General features: G+C 35.8%; 1 protein-coding gene across 3 annotated transcripts in view; it reads left to right on the top strand.

Annotated features, from left to right (window-relative positions):
- The window catches only part of LOC124555577 (linear gramicidin synthase subunit D-like), a 417,445-nt gene that overhangs the window by 368,941 nt on the left and 30,950 nt on the right, over positions 1-17,554 (top strand). For all 3 annotated transcript variants that reach the window (XM_047129541.1, XM_047129539.1, XM_047129540.1), the window contains 3 exons: positions 655-767; positions 8,510-8,662; positions 8,770-8,942. In XM_047129541.1, coding sequence (XP_046985497.1) covers positions 655-767; positions 8,510-8,662; positions 8,770-8,942 — 439 coding nt within the window. The remainder of the gene's footprint in view (positions 1-654; positions 768-8,509; positions 8,663-8,769; positions 8,943-17,554) is intronic.

A 17,554-nucleotide genomic window follows, 5' to 3' on the forward strand; every position in this document is an offset into this window, starting at 1 on the left:
TTCATCAGCACTACACACACACACACACACACACACACACACACACACACAGTGAGAGAGAGAGAGTGTGTGTGTGGGGGGGGGGGGGGGGGGGGGGGCTGCTCGCACATGTGTGTCTAGTGTCGATGAAGGCCAATGGCTGAAAGCTTTCTTTTTGTTGTGCCTATCTGCGACTCAGTATCTCCACTATATGGTGAGTAACAGCTTTCCTTCTCATAATAATATTGCTCAGAATGATAGAAATAAAATAAGTCTGGTAATTGTTACCTCCCATATACTGCAGTCTTAGCAAGTTAAAAAATGTACAAATGAACATTAGAAAATACAGGGAGGCATTATTGTCTAAGTTTGAACAGTTGACATTTGACAGTAGGCTGTAACGAATGCATTGTGTTAGCCATTCAGGTGGTCCTATATTTTCAAGATTAGGCCTATCAATATGAATCAGACATATGTTTGAAGGCCTTTGACACTAATATTGATTTGTTTTTGTGGCAATATTTGTTTTTTAACTGTAATAAATAAGAATGTTATAATTTTAACAAATTGTGTGTGTGTTTACTCTGCCAAGTATATTTACAGTCTTGTTTCTCTTTCTATAGTTCCACCACAATGTATGCATGATGCTACTTCAGTTAATAAATTTTATTTCAGATTGAACTCACACCAGTTGATTTTTTAAGCAAAGTAATTGTAAACATGACACAGGAAATTCATTCTCTGGGAAAAGTCTTCAATCTTATCAACACTAAAACAATGGACAGCAGGTAACTATTTCATTTTCATCTAACTATCAGCAGTCGTAAGTGTTGCAGCATAAAGTATTTTACAGAAAAAAGCTCAAGAGATATTCTCCCAAAACAGCTTTTTTTTACTCAGCAGCTATCTTGTCAAACAAAATTTGGTAGCCTGCAATCTAGATACGGACAGCAACTTAGCATTTCTAAGGAAACATTTTCAAGTAGTAGGCTATTCTCTATATATTTGAACTATATGGTAATATATTTTTTCTATCTTTCACTCTTTAAATACAAACTAAAATGTGCCCTTTCTTTGTATTTTCAGGTAGTTTTCAAGCCACTAACATCTGGAATTAATTTTAAAAGAAGTTCTATTTGTTTGTTGCCAGTCAAGTGCCCTTCAATTCAACACAAACATTTTTACTTTTGGCTGATATACTGTTAAAGCATGAGTGCTACTAATGCAAAGAAAATATTATTTGCACTTTTAGTTTGAACTTTGTGAGTCAAAATTTGATCTTCAGGTTTTGAGAAACGAAAGCTTAAATTTATCACATCCACTCACCTACTGTAGCCTCTGAATGACCTATTTCTGAGCCCTATGTAAAGAAACTGAAAGAGAATGCTTCTGGGTTATAAGTAAATTAGAGGCAAAATAGAAATGTCATTTTTTACCCACTTAAGGCTCATCATCAAATGGTGGGCATGACAAAGAGTTACAGCATTTACAGACACACAGACAGGAACTTGTGGGACATCATCCAAGTTCATTTTCACATTTTATTGAACCTAGGACACTATTCAATCCCTGGAGGAACAGCTCAATTTACATCCAGTAATATTTCCAGTAAAGCACTGAAATTTGTTATTACTCTAGAGGTGTTATCATCAACTGCAGATATAATTAACTGTTATTCCAGTCTCTGTGACAGACTGAATGAAAGAAAAATAATTTGCTTCATCTCAACAACTAATGCCTCCCTTCTACTAGTTTTAAAAATTTCTGTATGAAATAATTGCTGTTTGATATTATCAGATTATTTCAGTCATTCAGCATTTTGATCTGTTCTGGAGGATACATTATGTTCAACACATGGATGCAGAGTGCAGAAAATTGTTCATGAGAGTGAGAGCATCTCCCAGGCAAGTGATTAATGCAGTGCCACAAATTTGGAAACATCAGAAAAATAATGACTACAATGTAAATGCAAAATGGAAGAAGTTACTTATGTGGCTCATCAGCAAAAGGGCTAATGCTATCAGTATATCATTCACTTAGTCTCACTTTTTCTAGACCTCATAGCAGATTCATTTTGCAATGCAGTGAAAAGAGGCACTAAACTATAAACAGTGGGCTATAGTAAACAGTATATCTGCCAATTCTGGTGAAATGACAACTCTAAAACTTGCTACTAGTAATTTAGTTAGTAACATACCACACCTGTAACAGCTCCACTGGTTCCACAACTATAGAATTTCATATTTCACAAGCAGAAAACATCTGAAAGTTCAAACATATGAAAGTCCTTTGAGCAGTTGTAAAAAGTTGTAAGAGAAATCTAATATTGCAGTAAGATAATTGTAAGTTAAGACTTTTAACATTTATTTTTTATCAGCTTGTAGCAACTACTGGCAGTTACAATTCAATTGCTACTTTTAAATTACTTCCCACACCAACAATATTTGCATGACTATTTGACATCAAAAGTAGTTGGTGCCAATACCATTAGCACACTATTTGTATACGATACATACTCTAAACTATAAACAGTGGGCTATAGTAAACAGTATATCTGCCAATTCTGGTGAAATGACAACTCTAAAACTTGCTACTAGTAATTTAGTAACATACCACACCTGTAACAGCTCCACTGGGAAGAGGTTAACCAGTCATGTGTTGGATAGTTAATTAATTGCATGTTACATGGATCATATTCACAGTATGTTACTATGATGTGGAGTGCAGCATTTGATTGTGGATGGTGTTAAAACTGGTTAATTTTCATACTTCTTTCTCCAGCAGTTTGATGTTACATTTCCAAAAAGTTATGTCACGAAGAGTTAAAAATAAAAATGTGAGAAAATGAGTTCACAATGGAAATGAGAAAACAGAGTGGGAAATACTTGTGACTGGAGTTTCACAGAGAGAATTAACTTGATTTGATACAAGGTCATGGGAGACTGAAACAAATAGTGACACAAACCAAGCATGACTCTTGACAACAACTAATACTGGGAAAGATCAAAATAATCTAAGAATGTTTCTTGTTGTGTCTAAAAGAATTATTTATTAATTTATCATAGTCTGTGGAACCATGCAAACTAAAGCTATTATGTAATCAAATGAGTGAGTACACAGTTTAAAAAATGCAGATTAGAACATTTATAAACAAAATAAATTAAAGGATTAATAAAATATGAAGAAATGTGAACAGTATACAAATAAATACATTACAGACAAGTGTTCTGAACTACTGTAAGAACATCTGTACAGAATAGAAATATCTTGAATGATGTCAATTTCTCACACTAGCTCTTAGTGTTAGGATTACACTAATACTTTATTTTATATGATTCATTGTTATGTAGTTTCGAGCAGTGTGCCACAAAGAAGACTTTCAACTTAGGTTGAAAACTTGGGGTAATCATTTATTTCTTTTTCAATTCTGCTGAAAGCCTATTGAAAGACAAGCCTGTTGAGTAGTACATTCATTTCTGCACAATCCATAATGAAGTGTTATCCAAATGCAAATCATGTTTCAATCTCTTCTTCACTAAATGAATGTTGGTCTCTTTTTCACTAAATGAATGTTGCAGTTTCATCTGAATCAGACACTATTGTCAACAACAGGCAGAAGCAGTGTAGCGAATCTTGTACCGTAAAATCAGAAATTTATGTTTAACATTACCAATGCCATTGAACATGGCCATATTTTGAAGCATATAGATGCAGGCATTTGCAACACAACAATATTTTATTTCACAAGTCATTAAGTAAAACATAGTGAATTTGATGACTGCACTATGTAGCACTTGTCCAATAACAGGTTCAGGTGGTGTAGCTAAAAAATGCAGCAGTTCCAGCTATTCTGAGCTTTGACTTACATAATTTGATGCCAACTACATAAATGGAATCAGTTACGTCTGTCATACCCACAAAAATAGTTAATGGTATGAAAAGTGTAGTCAGTACATTCCCATCTGTACTGTACAAGTTGTGGCCATATAATCCATTAATTACTTTCAAGTCATCCTGCAAACATCAAGTGTAACTTAACTGAGTATGCACACATGTATATGATTTTCGCAGAATATAACAGCATCATAAACACTTCTTCCTGGCTTTATGCAGAATGTTTTCCAGAATGATGACAACAAGACCATAATGTTATTTTACATCTTTTAAATTAGTCAACCAGCTTCTGCTGGGTGTATTGATGTGGGACGTAACTGAAGTACACAAACTGTTGCAAATGAAACTTGTGTACTTGCACTGTACACAAAGATGCCCAGTCATCATTTTGGCAGGCAGTAGGCAGTATACCATATGGGAATCCCACATACAACTGTCCATACGCCTTTACAATGTGTGGTGTTTACCCTTATCACTACACTAGAATTCATAGCTTATGGTTGGAGTATCACCATAACTGACTGAAAATTTGCTCTATTGGCAACTGCGACAGTGTAATGAACATCAAGATTTGCTAACTAATCTGTTTTGGATTGATGGAGCTAGATTTACCATAGAAGATATTGAGAACACACACAACTAGCATCAGTGGATACCTGGAGACCGTTGTATATTACATGAATGGTGTGGTCAATTTCAAATGTCTGTTAATGTTCGAGCTGGAATTTTAAATGGCTCAGTAATCTGTATTTTGTTCCTGAGAACTGCATTCAATTCAGTTCCATACTTTCCTCACATATGTACTTCCTATTCTGTTAGTAGATGTCGCTCTGAGAGCATACCAATATATGTGGATCCAAATGGATCATGTACCGGCACATTGTGATCCTGCTGCAAGACTTTTTCAAAATAAGTGGCAAAATAAGAGACTAGAGTCTGGTAGTTATATTCAGTGGCCAGCAAGATTTTTTAATTTGAATCCCATTGATTCATTACTGTTGGGTCACCTGAAGTCATTGAGTTACAATAGAAATGAACAAGATACTGTGTTTGTATTGACAGCACTCCTACATGTAGCCATGACTACCACTGATGCTTTCTCAGTGCAAAATGTTCATGCACATAGCTTAAAATTCTGAAGCATATATTTGCAGGGAACAGAAACCATTTTGAACACTGTAAATTAATGCACTGATAGTTGATTACACATAAATTATAAATTAATTCAAGTATGTTCAGTGTTTCTCACTGGAGAAAGTATGCCTACTGTTGTGGTTGTAACTCTATTGAATTTTATATTGCACCATATCTTAATAAGTCATGAATAGAGTTGTAATAGTCATGAACAGAGTTGTAAAACTACTGTAGGCTACCATAGACTGTCATAAGTAAGCATAGACTACAGTAGTTTTTGCAGTAGCCTTTGTCAGTTAGGACCATAACTTTGTTACCTGAACATTAGGTTGTTGCATACCTACCAGGCATTACCTCATTTCAATCCCTTTGTTTGCATATGTGATCAATGTATTACTAAATTCCCCCAGAAATGGGAAGCATTGAACCAAACAGAACAGAAACTGAATTAGGATACATATAAAGGGCCATGTAACATACAGAACATTTTTATTTTACATATTTATCCTTCTGCCTGTTACTTAAAAATAAGCAGTATTTATAGCAAAATTGAAACTGTCAATATTTGATTAAGGTTTTATTAAAAATTGTTGATTTGTGATGTGAAAAAAAGGGATGTTGCAGTAAAAATATAAAAATAGAGATTTATCATATAGCACTAGGGAATGCAATGTCCTGAAAAATTAAAAAAAATACAAAACAAAAACATATCATATGTCACTTCAATATTTCACAGATCTCACATAAAATATGTTCCTGGTATCCATAAACAACTTTCACACTTATTAACAACAACGGGAAACTCTTGCCTTTTATCATGATGAAGAACATTCTATTGAGTACAAAATAACAGTAACAATTATATAGATATTTTATGTTTGTGCATGCAAACTGAGCTTGCATCAAAAGTAATTGCTATGGTTACATAAAAATGTAGAACTTATGTTATCAACTAATTTTTATTATTTATAAAATGTAATTAATATTTTGCAAGTATATAAAACACACAGTGGACTAACACTGAATGATGTGCATTTTTAAGTACATGCAAAACAAGAAACCAAGGAAACAAAATACAAAGAGAAGTGGTCAATTCCCAGTTTCTCTCACACACTTTCATTTGTGTTTCTTTCTGTAATAATGCTACCAACACTATTGGTTATCCTACCATTTACTACATCATTTATGTACTTACCAGAACTACTGAATTGTACTTTAGATAGAGCACAACTCTGGTCATGAATATTAAGATGAAGTTCAATGTTAACATCAGATCATATGTAATACACTGAGGTGACAAAAGTCTTGGGATAACTCCTACTATCATGTCGGACCAGCTTTTTCCTGGCATAGTGCTGCAGCTTATGGATTTAACAAGTCATTGGAAGCCCCCTGCAGAAATATTGGGCCACATTGGTTCTATAGCCATCCAAAACTGCAAAAGTGTTGCTAGTGCATGATTTTGTGCACAAACTGGCCTCCTGATTATGTCCCATAAATGTTCAATGGGATTCAAGCCGGGTGATCTGGGTGGCCAGATTGTTCAATCAAACTGTCTGGAACATTTTTCAAACCAGTTACGAACAACTGTGGTCTGGTGACATGATGCATTATCATCCATAAAAATTCTATTGTTATTTGGAAACATGCAGTCCATGAATGGCTGCAAATGATCTCCAAGTAGTTGAACATGACCATTTCGAGTCAATGGTTGGTTCAGTTAGACCAGAGGACCCAGTCCATTCTGTGTAAACATAGCCCACACCATTATGGAGCCACCACCAGCTTGCACAGTGCCTTGTTAACAACTTGGGTCCATGGCTTCATGGGTTCTGCGCCACACTCAAACCCCACTATCAGCTCTTGCCAGATGAAACTGGGACTCATCTGAGCAGATCACTGTTTTACAGTCCTCTAGGGCCCAACTGATATGGTCATGAGCCCAGGAGAGGCACTGCAGGTGATATCATACTGTTAGAAAAGGCTTCCACATCAGTTGTCTGCTGCCATAGCCCATTAATGCCAAATTTCACTGCACTGTCCTCTGTCTCCTGTAGTTTTGCCACAGTGAAATTTATCACAGGTTTTCCTACAAACAATGTATCACACAACATTTTATGAATGAATATTCTTATTTTCAAATTCACTACTGCAATTGTATGGTGAAGTGGTTGTGTGAACAGTTTGGGACAATCTGTACATAAACCCTACTCCACAAAAAACAACTTCACTCACAAATCTTCATTTCTCTTATATTGCTAGCCTCATTTCTACATGTGGCTGTATAACAAATGTATGTGGAACAGACAAAATAGAAACATTCTTATTGGATATAGGTTCTGCCTTCTTTGCAAAACACCATTTTTTCTTGTTACCCCAACATGTTTCGGTACCTCTGTGCCATAATCAGTGGATTTTGTTTATTGAAAAACTGTAAAAAGTGAACATATTTTAGATTGTAACTGGTCTAACAGAATGAGGCCTAAAGACAGGTGTAACCTATATCCAATAAGTTTAATTGCAAACTCAGAAAAAAACACAAGAACTGCAAGTCCAAAAGAAGAATGGAAACATTCCTATATAAAGACAAAATTAAAGCAGTACACCCCTATCTCTACTTGAATATACTCAACAAAATTCACAAGGTTTAAGCATTAGTACGAGTGAACTTATCCACTTAAAGTATAAAAAACTAATCTCAGGTAGAAATGATTTTGGTCCTGCTTTGACAATTATTTCCATATTTCTGTTGAGTTGACATGTAAGTAAAACAGGTCACATACTTTACACATTTCCAGTCTCTCTTTATCCACAGACTAATGCTCTGGAAAAGTTCTGTGAGAATTGAATGTTTTCATCCAACAGAAATCAACTATAAGTCTTACACGTGGAGTTTATAATTATATTAGCTTTAGGAGCATCTTCAAAGCAATTTATGGGATGTTAAACCATAGACTCCCTTCCTTCCTTCAAACCACTTGAATATTTATGTTCAACTGATAGTGCATATACTCAGTAACCATTTTCAAGCAAGCAAGAGATACTTTCTCAAAAAATTTATGACTTCCAAAGCCACAGCCCATTTTTCAGGGACATTCTATGATTCTCTAATATCTTAGGGGGACAAGACACTAACTAGGAACTTTCTACACCACAAACGACTGTAATAGTGAAAATGTCCTGTTTAAATTACTGTTCTGTGAAATCAACATAGAATCACTGTGTGTGTGTGTGTGTGTGTGTGTGTGTGTGTGTGTGTTTGTGGGGAGGGGGTGGGGGGGAGGGGAGGGGGGAGATTGGAGAGGGCACTTGGCACTTAAGGATCCTCAACAGTGGTGTTATTTTCTTTTTTTTTTTCTTCCAATTCATTTTGTTCCTACCTATGGTGTGTTTCCATTGACATGGATTGTGAACGTTATAGTAGTGTATTTTCTCAGTGATCACAATTTCTGTACATGCACACATTTTGTATCTGTTTCTTCTTTATTTTACATTGGTAAAGCTTGATGTGGCAGCTTCTTAAAGTGGAGGGCTATAACCTTGAAATTGTCCCATATGATGAGTGGTATAATATCATAAAATGTGGCGTCCAAACTGGAGATGATCATTCTGAAACACTGAAAGCCCTCCTCTATTTACTGGATTCATATGTCATGTGAGTATAAAAAGAAATATGTCTTGAATCAAGCATGTCCTATTGTTGGAAATAATTAGTCATTACATACAATTTTCCTTTTATACATACATAATTAAAATTTTCAGGGATGCTAGCTACTTTTCTGATCAAAGCACATTCAGGCAAGAAAATCTCATAGAAGCCTTAAAAGAAATGCGGCTTCAGTATCCTCCAGTTAATACAGACCTCATGAAAATCTACCTGCAGAATCTGTCAAAAGTTGGTTTGATTCCCTGCCCAAAAAGGGCACGCAGAGAAAGTAGGTAGTATTTGTTTGTTTTAGTGCTAAAAATTCTTTTTTAAATTGTATTCATTGATTATTTTGTCTTGAGATGTCAGTTTGGTGGTGTTTCACCTCTATTTAACAACTGTTTTTTATATTGTTCATTAATATTTATTAGTAGTGTAATTTCAGGTGTTCGGCCAAGTTGTTGGTCTCATCAACAGTTCAGGTGAAAATTTGAATGTACATGATTAATCAGTCATGCGGGGAACACCTGAGGCATTACTATGCTTACTTATTTACTTTATGCTGTTTTTCTCCTGTTCCCTTATTACTTTCAGGGAATGGTGAATTTTAATGGTACATGTAGTCTGCGTTATTCAGTTTTTCCAAGCTGGCGCAGTGTTAGCCAACAATATACAAACTACACATCTGCACATATTTGGCACTCAAAATTTGCAGCCAGTGACCCTGAAATAGTAAATTTCACTATGTAATGGCTTCATTCTGTATATTTGATGTAGATTAGAGTCTCAGATTTCACAAGATAAGAGTGTAGTTCAGCATCATGTGTTGAAGGATAATGGAAATAAACATTGTGGATTTGTCTTTCCCTCTGTTTTGAAATGATCTGCTTATTGGGTTCCTGCTTAAAACATACCCATGAAAAAGAAAAAAAGCAAGGGAAAAAACATAATAATTTTTTTAAATACTATAGTAATATGTTAGTTGAATACAGCATTCTGTTTCATAGTTAATGCCACTAACCTAAAACGTTTTTATCCAAGGTCTAATATTTAACTAAAAACTGAAGGTGAAGATACAACTGAAAACTGATTAATTAATTCCTAAAACCACAGCACATATAAAATATAGAGATAATAATAGTTTAAAATGTCCTACAAATATGATGAATGTCAGCTATTTATTATATTTCAACAAAAAGGTAACATTAATGAAAGAAACTGCTGATGAAAAAGTTTTTATCTGTCGGACACCATGAGGACAACTGGAATCAGTTCAGAGTTTTATAGATGAACTTGTAAAAAAGAAGTTCTTGATTGTTGCTTCTTTTTAAAATGTATCTGGAAGCTGCATAGACTTCAGATTTGTTGCAGTTGCATAGATACATTTTGAACTTCCTCCTTCTTTGCCAAAAGATTCATGCTTTCACCATTTGAAATTTTTTCTAGCTGCTCATCGTCATCTTTTGGTGAAATTTCCTTTTCTTCATCCTGTTGTGTAAAAAACTAGCTCAGGTTTTCTGTATCAAGTTCTTGGTCACGCATCACAAAACATTCTTCTTCTTATACACTGAATAGCCAAAGAAACTGGTACACCTGCCTAAAGTCATGTAGGGCCCCCACAATCATGTAGAAGTGCCGAACACAACATGGCATGGAGTCTAAAGTAGGGCTGGACAGAATCAACACTATGAATCCTGCAGGGCTGACTATAAATCCGTAAGAGTACGAGGGGTGTAGATCTCTTCTGAACAGCATGTTGCAAGGCATCCCAGATATGCTCAATAATGTTTATGTCTGGCGAGTCTGGTGGTCTGCAGAACTGTTTAAACACAGAAGAGTGTTCCTGAAGCCACTCTGTAGCAATTCTGGATGTGTGGGGTGTTGCACTGCGCTGCTGGAATTGCGCAAGTCTGTTGGAATGCACAATGGACATGAATGGCTGCAGATGATCAGACAGGATGCTGTCATATGTAGACATATCAGGTGTCTCATATCACTCCAACTACACATGCCCCACACCATTGCAGAGCCTCCACTAACTTGAACAGTCCCCTGCTGACACGCAGCATCCATGGATTCATGAGGTGGTCTCCATACCCATACACATACAATTTGAAACAAGACTTGTCTGACCAGGCAACATGTTTCCAGTTGTCAACAGTCCAATATTGGTGTTGATGGGCCCAGGCGAGGCATAAAGCTTTGCGTTATGCAGTCATCAAGGGTACATGAGTGGGCCTTTGGCTCCGAAAGCCCATGCTGATGTTTCGTTGAATGGTTCACATGTTGACACTTTTTGATGGACCAGCATTGAAATCTGCAGCAATTTGTGGAAGTTTTGCACTTCAGTCACATTGAACAGTTCTCTTCAGCTGTCATTGGTCCCATTCTTGCAGGATCTTTTTCTGGCCGCAGTGATGTCAGAGATTTGATGTTTTACTGGATTTCTGACATTCACAACACTCGTGAAATGGTCATACAGGAAAATCCCCACTTCATCGCTACATCAGAGATGCTGTGTCCCATCGCTCATGTGCTGACTATACCACCACATTCAAACTCATGTAAATCTTGATAACCTGCCATCGTAGCAGCAGTAACTGATCTAACAACTGCACCAGACACTTGTTGTCTTATGTAAGCATTGCCAACCACAGTGCCTTATTCTGACTCTTTACGTATCTCTGTATTTGAATACGCATGCCTATACCAGTTTCTTTGGCACTTCAGTGTACTTTCAATTTAGGGTATGAACAAATGCACAATATCCTTTATTGGCTTGCACCCTTTATATTAAGTTTCCTCTTTACCAAAGGGAGGATACTGTTTCTGGTGAACTGATTAGACAGATGATGTATTTTTATTGCACAACTAGTTTTGAAGACTATTGTTCCATCATAGTGTGACATACATCATATGGTTTGTTAAGTCGTGTGTGGGATGTGTGAGCCAGATAACTGCAGAAGATGTAACTCTCACACATGCAGCATTAGGAAGCAGTGGAGCAATAAGAGGAGTGCCTACCTCCCGGTACACAGAAGAATTAATAAATCTTACAATGTGTGGGACCTAATTATGGAGCAATAGTCGCCAAAAGTAGTTGTGCAATAAAAAATATGTCATTTACAACTGAAGAGAATTTCTCAACTTATTCAATATAATCCTCAGTTGCAGTTGTTTAATGGCTTTTAGACAGTTCATTGTTACTTCTTGTCAAGCTTTCACATTTAGCTCACTTATATGGCAGTAATGAATCCTTTCTTCCTAAATTTTACTTAGCTCACTTATATGGCAGTAATGAATCCTTTCTTCCTAAATTTTCTTAGAGTTGTGTTGGTAGTTCCACATGTTTCAAAGCACCCAATAAAAAGTGCCTGTGCATAGAGCTTCTTTTTATCTGCAATTATCGGATGATCCATGGGTTGAATCATAAATTTGGTCTTTGGAAGGGTGACTTGTGAGGGGGGGGGGGGGGATGGGAGAGAGAAAATCACCTTAGTATAATCTAATTGCCCATGTCTTGTTGTAAGTCCATTGGACAGCTAAAAATATAATATAAGGTTCAATAAATTAAAGCAGATTATTTTGCTCAATGTGGTTTTTGACAGATAGTGTAAATGATCTATTAGTCCGGTTTCTAATTTCCTGTCCTTGTGAGCCAGATTTCGGGTGGTAGATTAACTTTATTTTTACCTTATTGTCACCTGTTGCATTTGTTGCTAGAAAAATTAGTATGTCAAGTCTAATCAGTAACAGTGTTGTTGGTCACAGACCAGATGCCCAGATTGAGGAAATTGATCATGTCCTTTTCAAAGAAATCATCTGAGCATTTGCCTTGAGCAAATTAGGGAAAGCACAGAAAATCAAGATCTAGATGGCTGGATAGGAATTTGAACCATGGTGCTTCTGAATAAGATTTATGTGTTGAACCACTCTGCTGCTGAAATATACCTCTTCAGTCTATGTCTACATCTACACCTATGTGTGCATCTACATCCACACTCTGCAAACCACTGTGAAAAGCGTGACAGAGGGTACTTCCCATTGTACCACATTTCACAGTTTCACCCCATTCCATTCACATAAGTAGTGCCACAAGAATGGCTGTGATATGTAGGGGCTGAAGTACACTTCTAGATTCTCCACTTAGTTCTGGTTCTTCAAAAATAGGGTTTCGCAGGGTATTTGGTGTCTTGTCTTCAAGAGTCTGGCATTTCAAGTCTTTCAGCACTTTTTCCATGAGTGAAACAAACTTGTGGTCATCTGTGCTGCCCTTCATTGTATACCTTCATTGCATTTGCCTTTTATATATATGTTCTGATTCAGATTGTTCACATTTATTCATTTATTCATCCGTAGACAACTTGTATTGTATGGATGTCGTCAACTGTATACATGGAATGAGTATATACATAATAGTACTTCTGGTAGTACATATTTCTATGGTGCAACTTAATCGTTTGTACACAAAACAAATACACACCAATCTTAATTACAAATAAATATAAATTTACAAATGTATTCTTGCATGGGTTACACAAAACAAATACACACCAATCTTAATTACAGATAAATATAAATTTACAAAGGTACTCTTGCATGAATTGAGGTGAACACATGTCATTTACAGTATTCTTTGACAGTATAGTAACATTTATCTCCTAAATAACTTTTTGCAGCTTTCCTAAAGGCATGTATTCCAGTTTCAGCTTTGATCTCCTCTGGAAGTCTATTATACATTTTTATTCCATTAAATAATAAACAATTTTGTGTTTTTGTTTTGTTTTTTCGTATAAGATGCAAATGGTGGCAGGATCTAGTCCAGTGTTGGTGTATAGATCTGTTTTGTGTGTACTGGTCAATGTATTTCTTTATATATATCACAGTCTGAAAGATGTATTCACATGGTACTGTCAAGATTCCCATGGTTTTGAATAAATCAGTACAGTGAGCTCTCTTGCTGCTTTTTGTTATTATTCGCACTGCCCTCTTTTGCAGCTTGAAAATTGCTTGTATGTTCTGCACATTTGTACCCCAGAAGGTTATGCCATAACTAATTATTGAATGCACATATGCAAAGTATGTAGTCTTAGCACATGAACTATTACATACTGACATAATTATCCGGAGTGCATAGCAAGCAGTAGCAATTTTCTTTTCTAGTGCTGCAATATGGCCAGTCCAGTTAAGCTGTGAGTCAACATGCATTCCTAGGAATTTTGTGTTTGTGACACAATCTATAAGTTCATCTTTAACTTCTAGGCCTATGCTATTATGTTTTTTATTTATGTGGATATTAATACTGTTTGTTTTTTTAATATTGAGGGTTAATTTGTTGCTTATTACCCACTTGCATATATGATCTAGAGTTTCTTCAGCTTTGTCTCTCAATTTGTCTGGTGACTCATCACTGATAAGGATGCTGCTATCATCTGCAAATAGTATTGCTTCCCCGTATTTGACTCTCTGGGGAAAATCATTGATATATATTAGGAACAGTATTGGCCCTAACACACTTCCCTGAGGGACTCCTATGTTAATATGTTCTGGTTTGGAAATGTGTTTTGTCAATTTGCTGAACTTCGTTTGTGAGATCTCTACACACTGTACCCTATTTTCCAAGTACGATTGAAACCAATTATTTACTGTTCCCCTTATTCCTAGTGCCTCCATTTTGTTTAGTAGTATTTTGTGGTCTACCGTGTCAAATGCTTTGCTAAGGTCAAGGAATATGCCTGTTACATGTTCACCTTCGTCAAGTGCTTCTAAGACAAAATTTGTGAAGTGAGCTACTGCTGAACCTGTGCTTCTTCCTGGCCTGAAACCAAACTGTTCTTTACACAGTAGGTTGTACTTGTTTAGGAAATCCATTAGTCTCTTTTTCATTATATTTTCTATTACCTTGGAAAAGGATGAGAGTAATGAGATGGGCCTATAGTTTTCTATATTTTCTGGATCGCCATTCTTAAATAGAGGTAGGACTTTTGCACATTTTAAGTATTCTGGGAAGCAGCCTGCAGTGAAAGATTCATTTATGATGTGTGCCAAAGGATGTTGTATGCTGTCAATGCAGTCCTTCAGTAAGCACACTGGCACTTCATCTAAACCTGCTGATGTTTTATTCTTTAGATTCTTCACAACCATCCTTACTTATTCTGTAGAAGTCGGTAACAGTAACATTGAGTTAGCCATATAGTTCAATTTTTGTTCAGGCTGTTTTTTGCCAAACTTATGCTGTAGCTTGGTAGCAACACTGCTGAAGTACTCACTTACAGTATTTGCTAGTGTATTTGGGTTATGTATAATAGCACCATTATGTTTAATTTGAATATTTACTGTTTATAATTTATTACTGTTTGTTTCCTGTTTGGTAACAGTCCAGGCTGCTTTAATATTATTTTCTGCCTTTTCTATAATACTGTCATTGTGGGCTTTTTTTGCATCTTGTAATACTCTTCTGTATATTCTTTTGTATGTGTGGTAGTAGTTTCGGAAACCAAGATCACTATGGTTGTTTTTTAACATGTTCAGTTGTTTGAGTGTTGCAGAGGATTTCCTTATTCCTTTGGTCACCCAGGTATTTCTTTTGTGTGAGTGTACTGCAGTTTGCACCTTTGGGAATGCTTCATCAAATCTGAGTTTAAATAGTGACATGAATTTAGAAAATTTCTTATTTACACTAGTTTCAGCATACACTTCTTCCCAAGTTAAACTGTTTATTTGCTTGGCAAATTCTGATCTGTTTGGTTTGGAGAAAACCCTTCTGTATGTGTATGTTTTATTTGTATTGTCTGTATTTATGTTTAATTTTAGGATTTGACAGGAGTGATCAGAAAGGCCAAGGTTATCTACAATAATTTCACAACTTTCTTTATCTATGTCTGTGATGATGTGATCAATTGTTGATGATGAGTTTTTGGCTATCCTCGTGGCTCTGTTAACTAATGGTGATAACTTATAACAGCGCAATATATTCAAGAATGAGTTACAGAATCTATCTGGGTTTTGTGTGTTTATATTTAAGTCGCCACAAATGAGAGCCTTCCCTTTAGGATTCGAAGCCATGTCTAGAATCTGGATTAGTTTTGCAGTGAAAGTATCTATATCACCACTGGGTGAACGGTAAATACATATTATAGTTAACCTTTGTGCCTCATCTGTCTTGCTTATCTCTATGGCAGATATATCTATGTGTTTTTCCTCACTTAGAACTCTCAACTGCAGCACCTTAAAGAAATGATTAAATAAGACTGGGTTGGTGCTAAAAGTTTGTACTTGCAGTAGTTATTGTACTGAAGTCTTTAAGTCTTGAACTATTTCCAACTTTCTACAAATGAATAGAAAGCACTTCTTCTGAGAACATATACAGTTACTTAATGTAGAGAAACATTTCATATATGTACATTTTGAGTTTGTTCCTTCAACACTGATGTTATATGAATGAGAAAATGACCTGACATTTCTGGGACTTCTTTTGTTCACTGTGACATCATCATCATTGTCATGGCAAGTTCCTTATTTGGTGGCACGCCTTGCTATTCCGAGTGAGGACATCAAAACCATGGTAAAAATACAGGTACCACAACTCTTGATAACACTGCAAACAACGTTCCACCTTGACGACATGTGGCATCCCCATCACATCACATTACATGCAAAAACAAATTACAAAAATAAAATCTCCAAAGTGTTGTCTATTCTTAACTATTTAACTAATACAGGGTTTCAACTATTGTAACCATCATTTATTGTCTACGTAGTGTAATGTAATTAAGTGTCAGAGATAAAGTTTATCTCATGCGAAAAGTACGATGCCCACAGTAAAGAGTTAAGGTAATTTCATTATGTTGCCAGAAAATGTATTTAATTTATTTAATTATGAATATTTTCTTTTATGATAAATAATGGATTCGTTTGAGATGTTAAATGCTGTATATTTATATGTGTTTATTTATATGTATCCTTGGACTTTATTAAAGTCAGTAGACCAAAGAATCTAGAATGCAGGAATGTCTGAAACTTCTGGGCACATGTTGGCTTGCCCGCCACTTCTTTGTCGGTATTGGAGGGAGATGGACGTGTTTATGTGACAAGTGCAGTATAATGCGTTTAGAGTATCAATGTTCATAGTGAAAATGGTGTAGTTACTAACAAAAAGTACGAATAAATATAATGTTTAGCTGAAAGTATTTCAGATCCGGTAGTGTTTATTTCAAACAGGAAGAAAACCCAGGCCATGATTGTTGGAATGATTATTTTGCAGATAAAACTTCAAGAACCCCTAGACAAACGAGATCTGCAGTGTGTAATATTTCAGCAGCTACTAATAAAAAAAAAAAAAAAGTCTTGCTGAAATTGTGCTGGAGCTACTCGTATTATTCTCATTCAAAACCACGTGGTGAGAGTGTGGTCCTACCACAATGTACCGCGTAAGATTCCACAATTGTTCAGTTATGAAGAAACGAGATAGGTAAAAACCAGTACAGCAGGCGTAGGGTTACACACCACTCTATCTGAGTGTATATTACACCTCAACCAGGGGCAGTTTAAGGTCCAATTGACACAAGTAATCTCTTAGTGTGCCAAGCTGAGAGGGACACCGGAGGTGCCTAAGTGGAAAATTCTATCACTTAATTCAGTATCAAATATTGCTCTCGTTAATAGAGTTGTATTTGAAATGTAAACTTTTAATCAAATCCCCTTCTAATTGGATGAAGTTTACTGCCCATTCTTCCTGCTGAAAGTTCTTTCACATAGCTCATTACCTTATATTGCAAAAAGCTATCTTTTCGACATTTTGTTCAATAGTTTTGGAAGTATATGCAACTTCCTCACTTTACCTATATCTGTAGCTAATGATGAAAGGAGTTTTTCAAAAACAAGTTTGTAAAGATACACCTT

Source organism: Schistocerca americana, chromosome X (assembly GCF_021461395.2).
Source record: "Schistocerca americana isolate TAMUIC-IGC-003095 chromosome X, iqSchAmer2.1, whole genome shotgun sequence".
In the NCBI taxonomy this organism is placed as follows: Eukaryota; Metazoa; Arthropoda; class Insecta; order Orthoptera; family Acrididae; genus Schistocerca; species Schistocerca americana.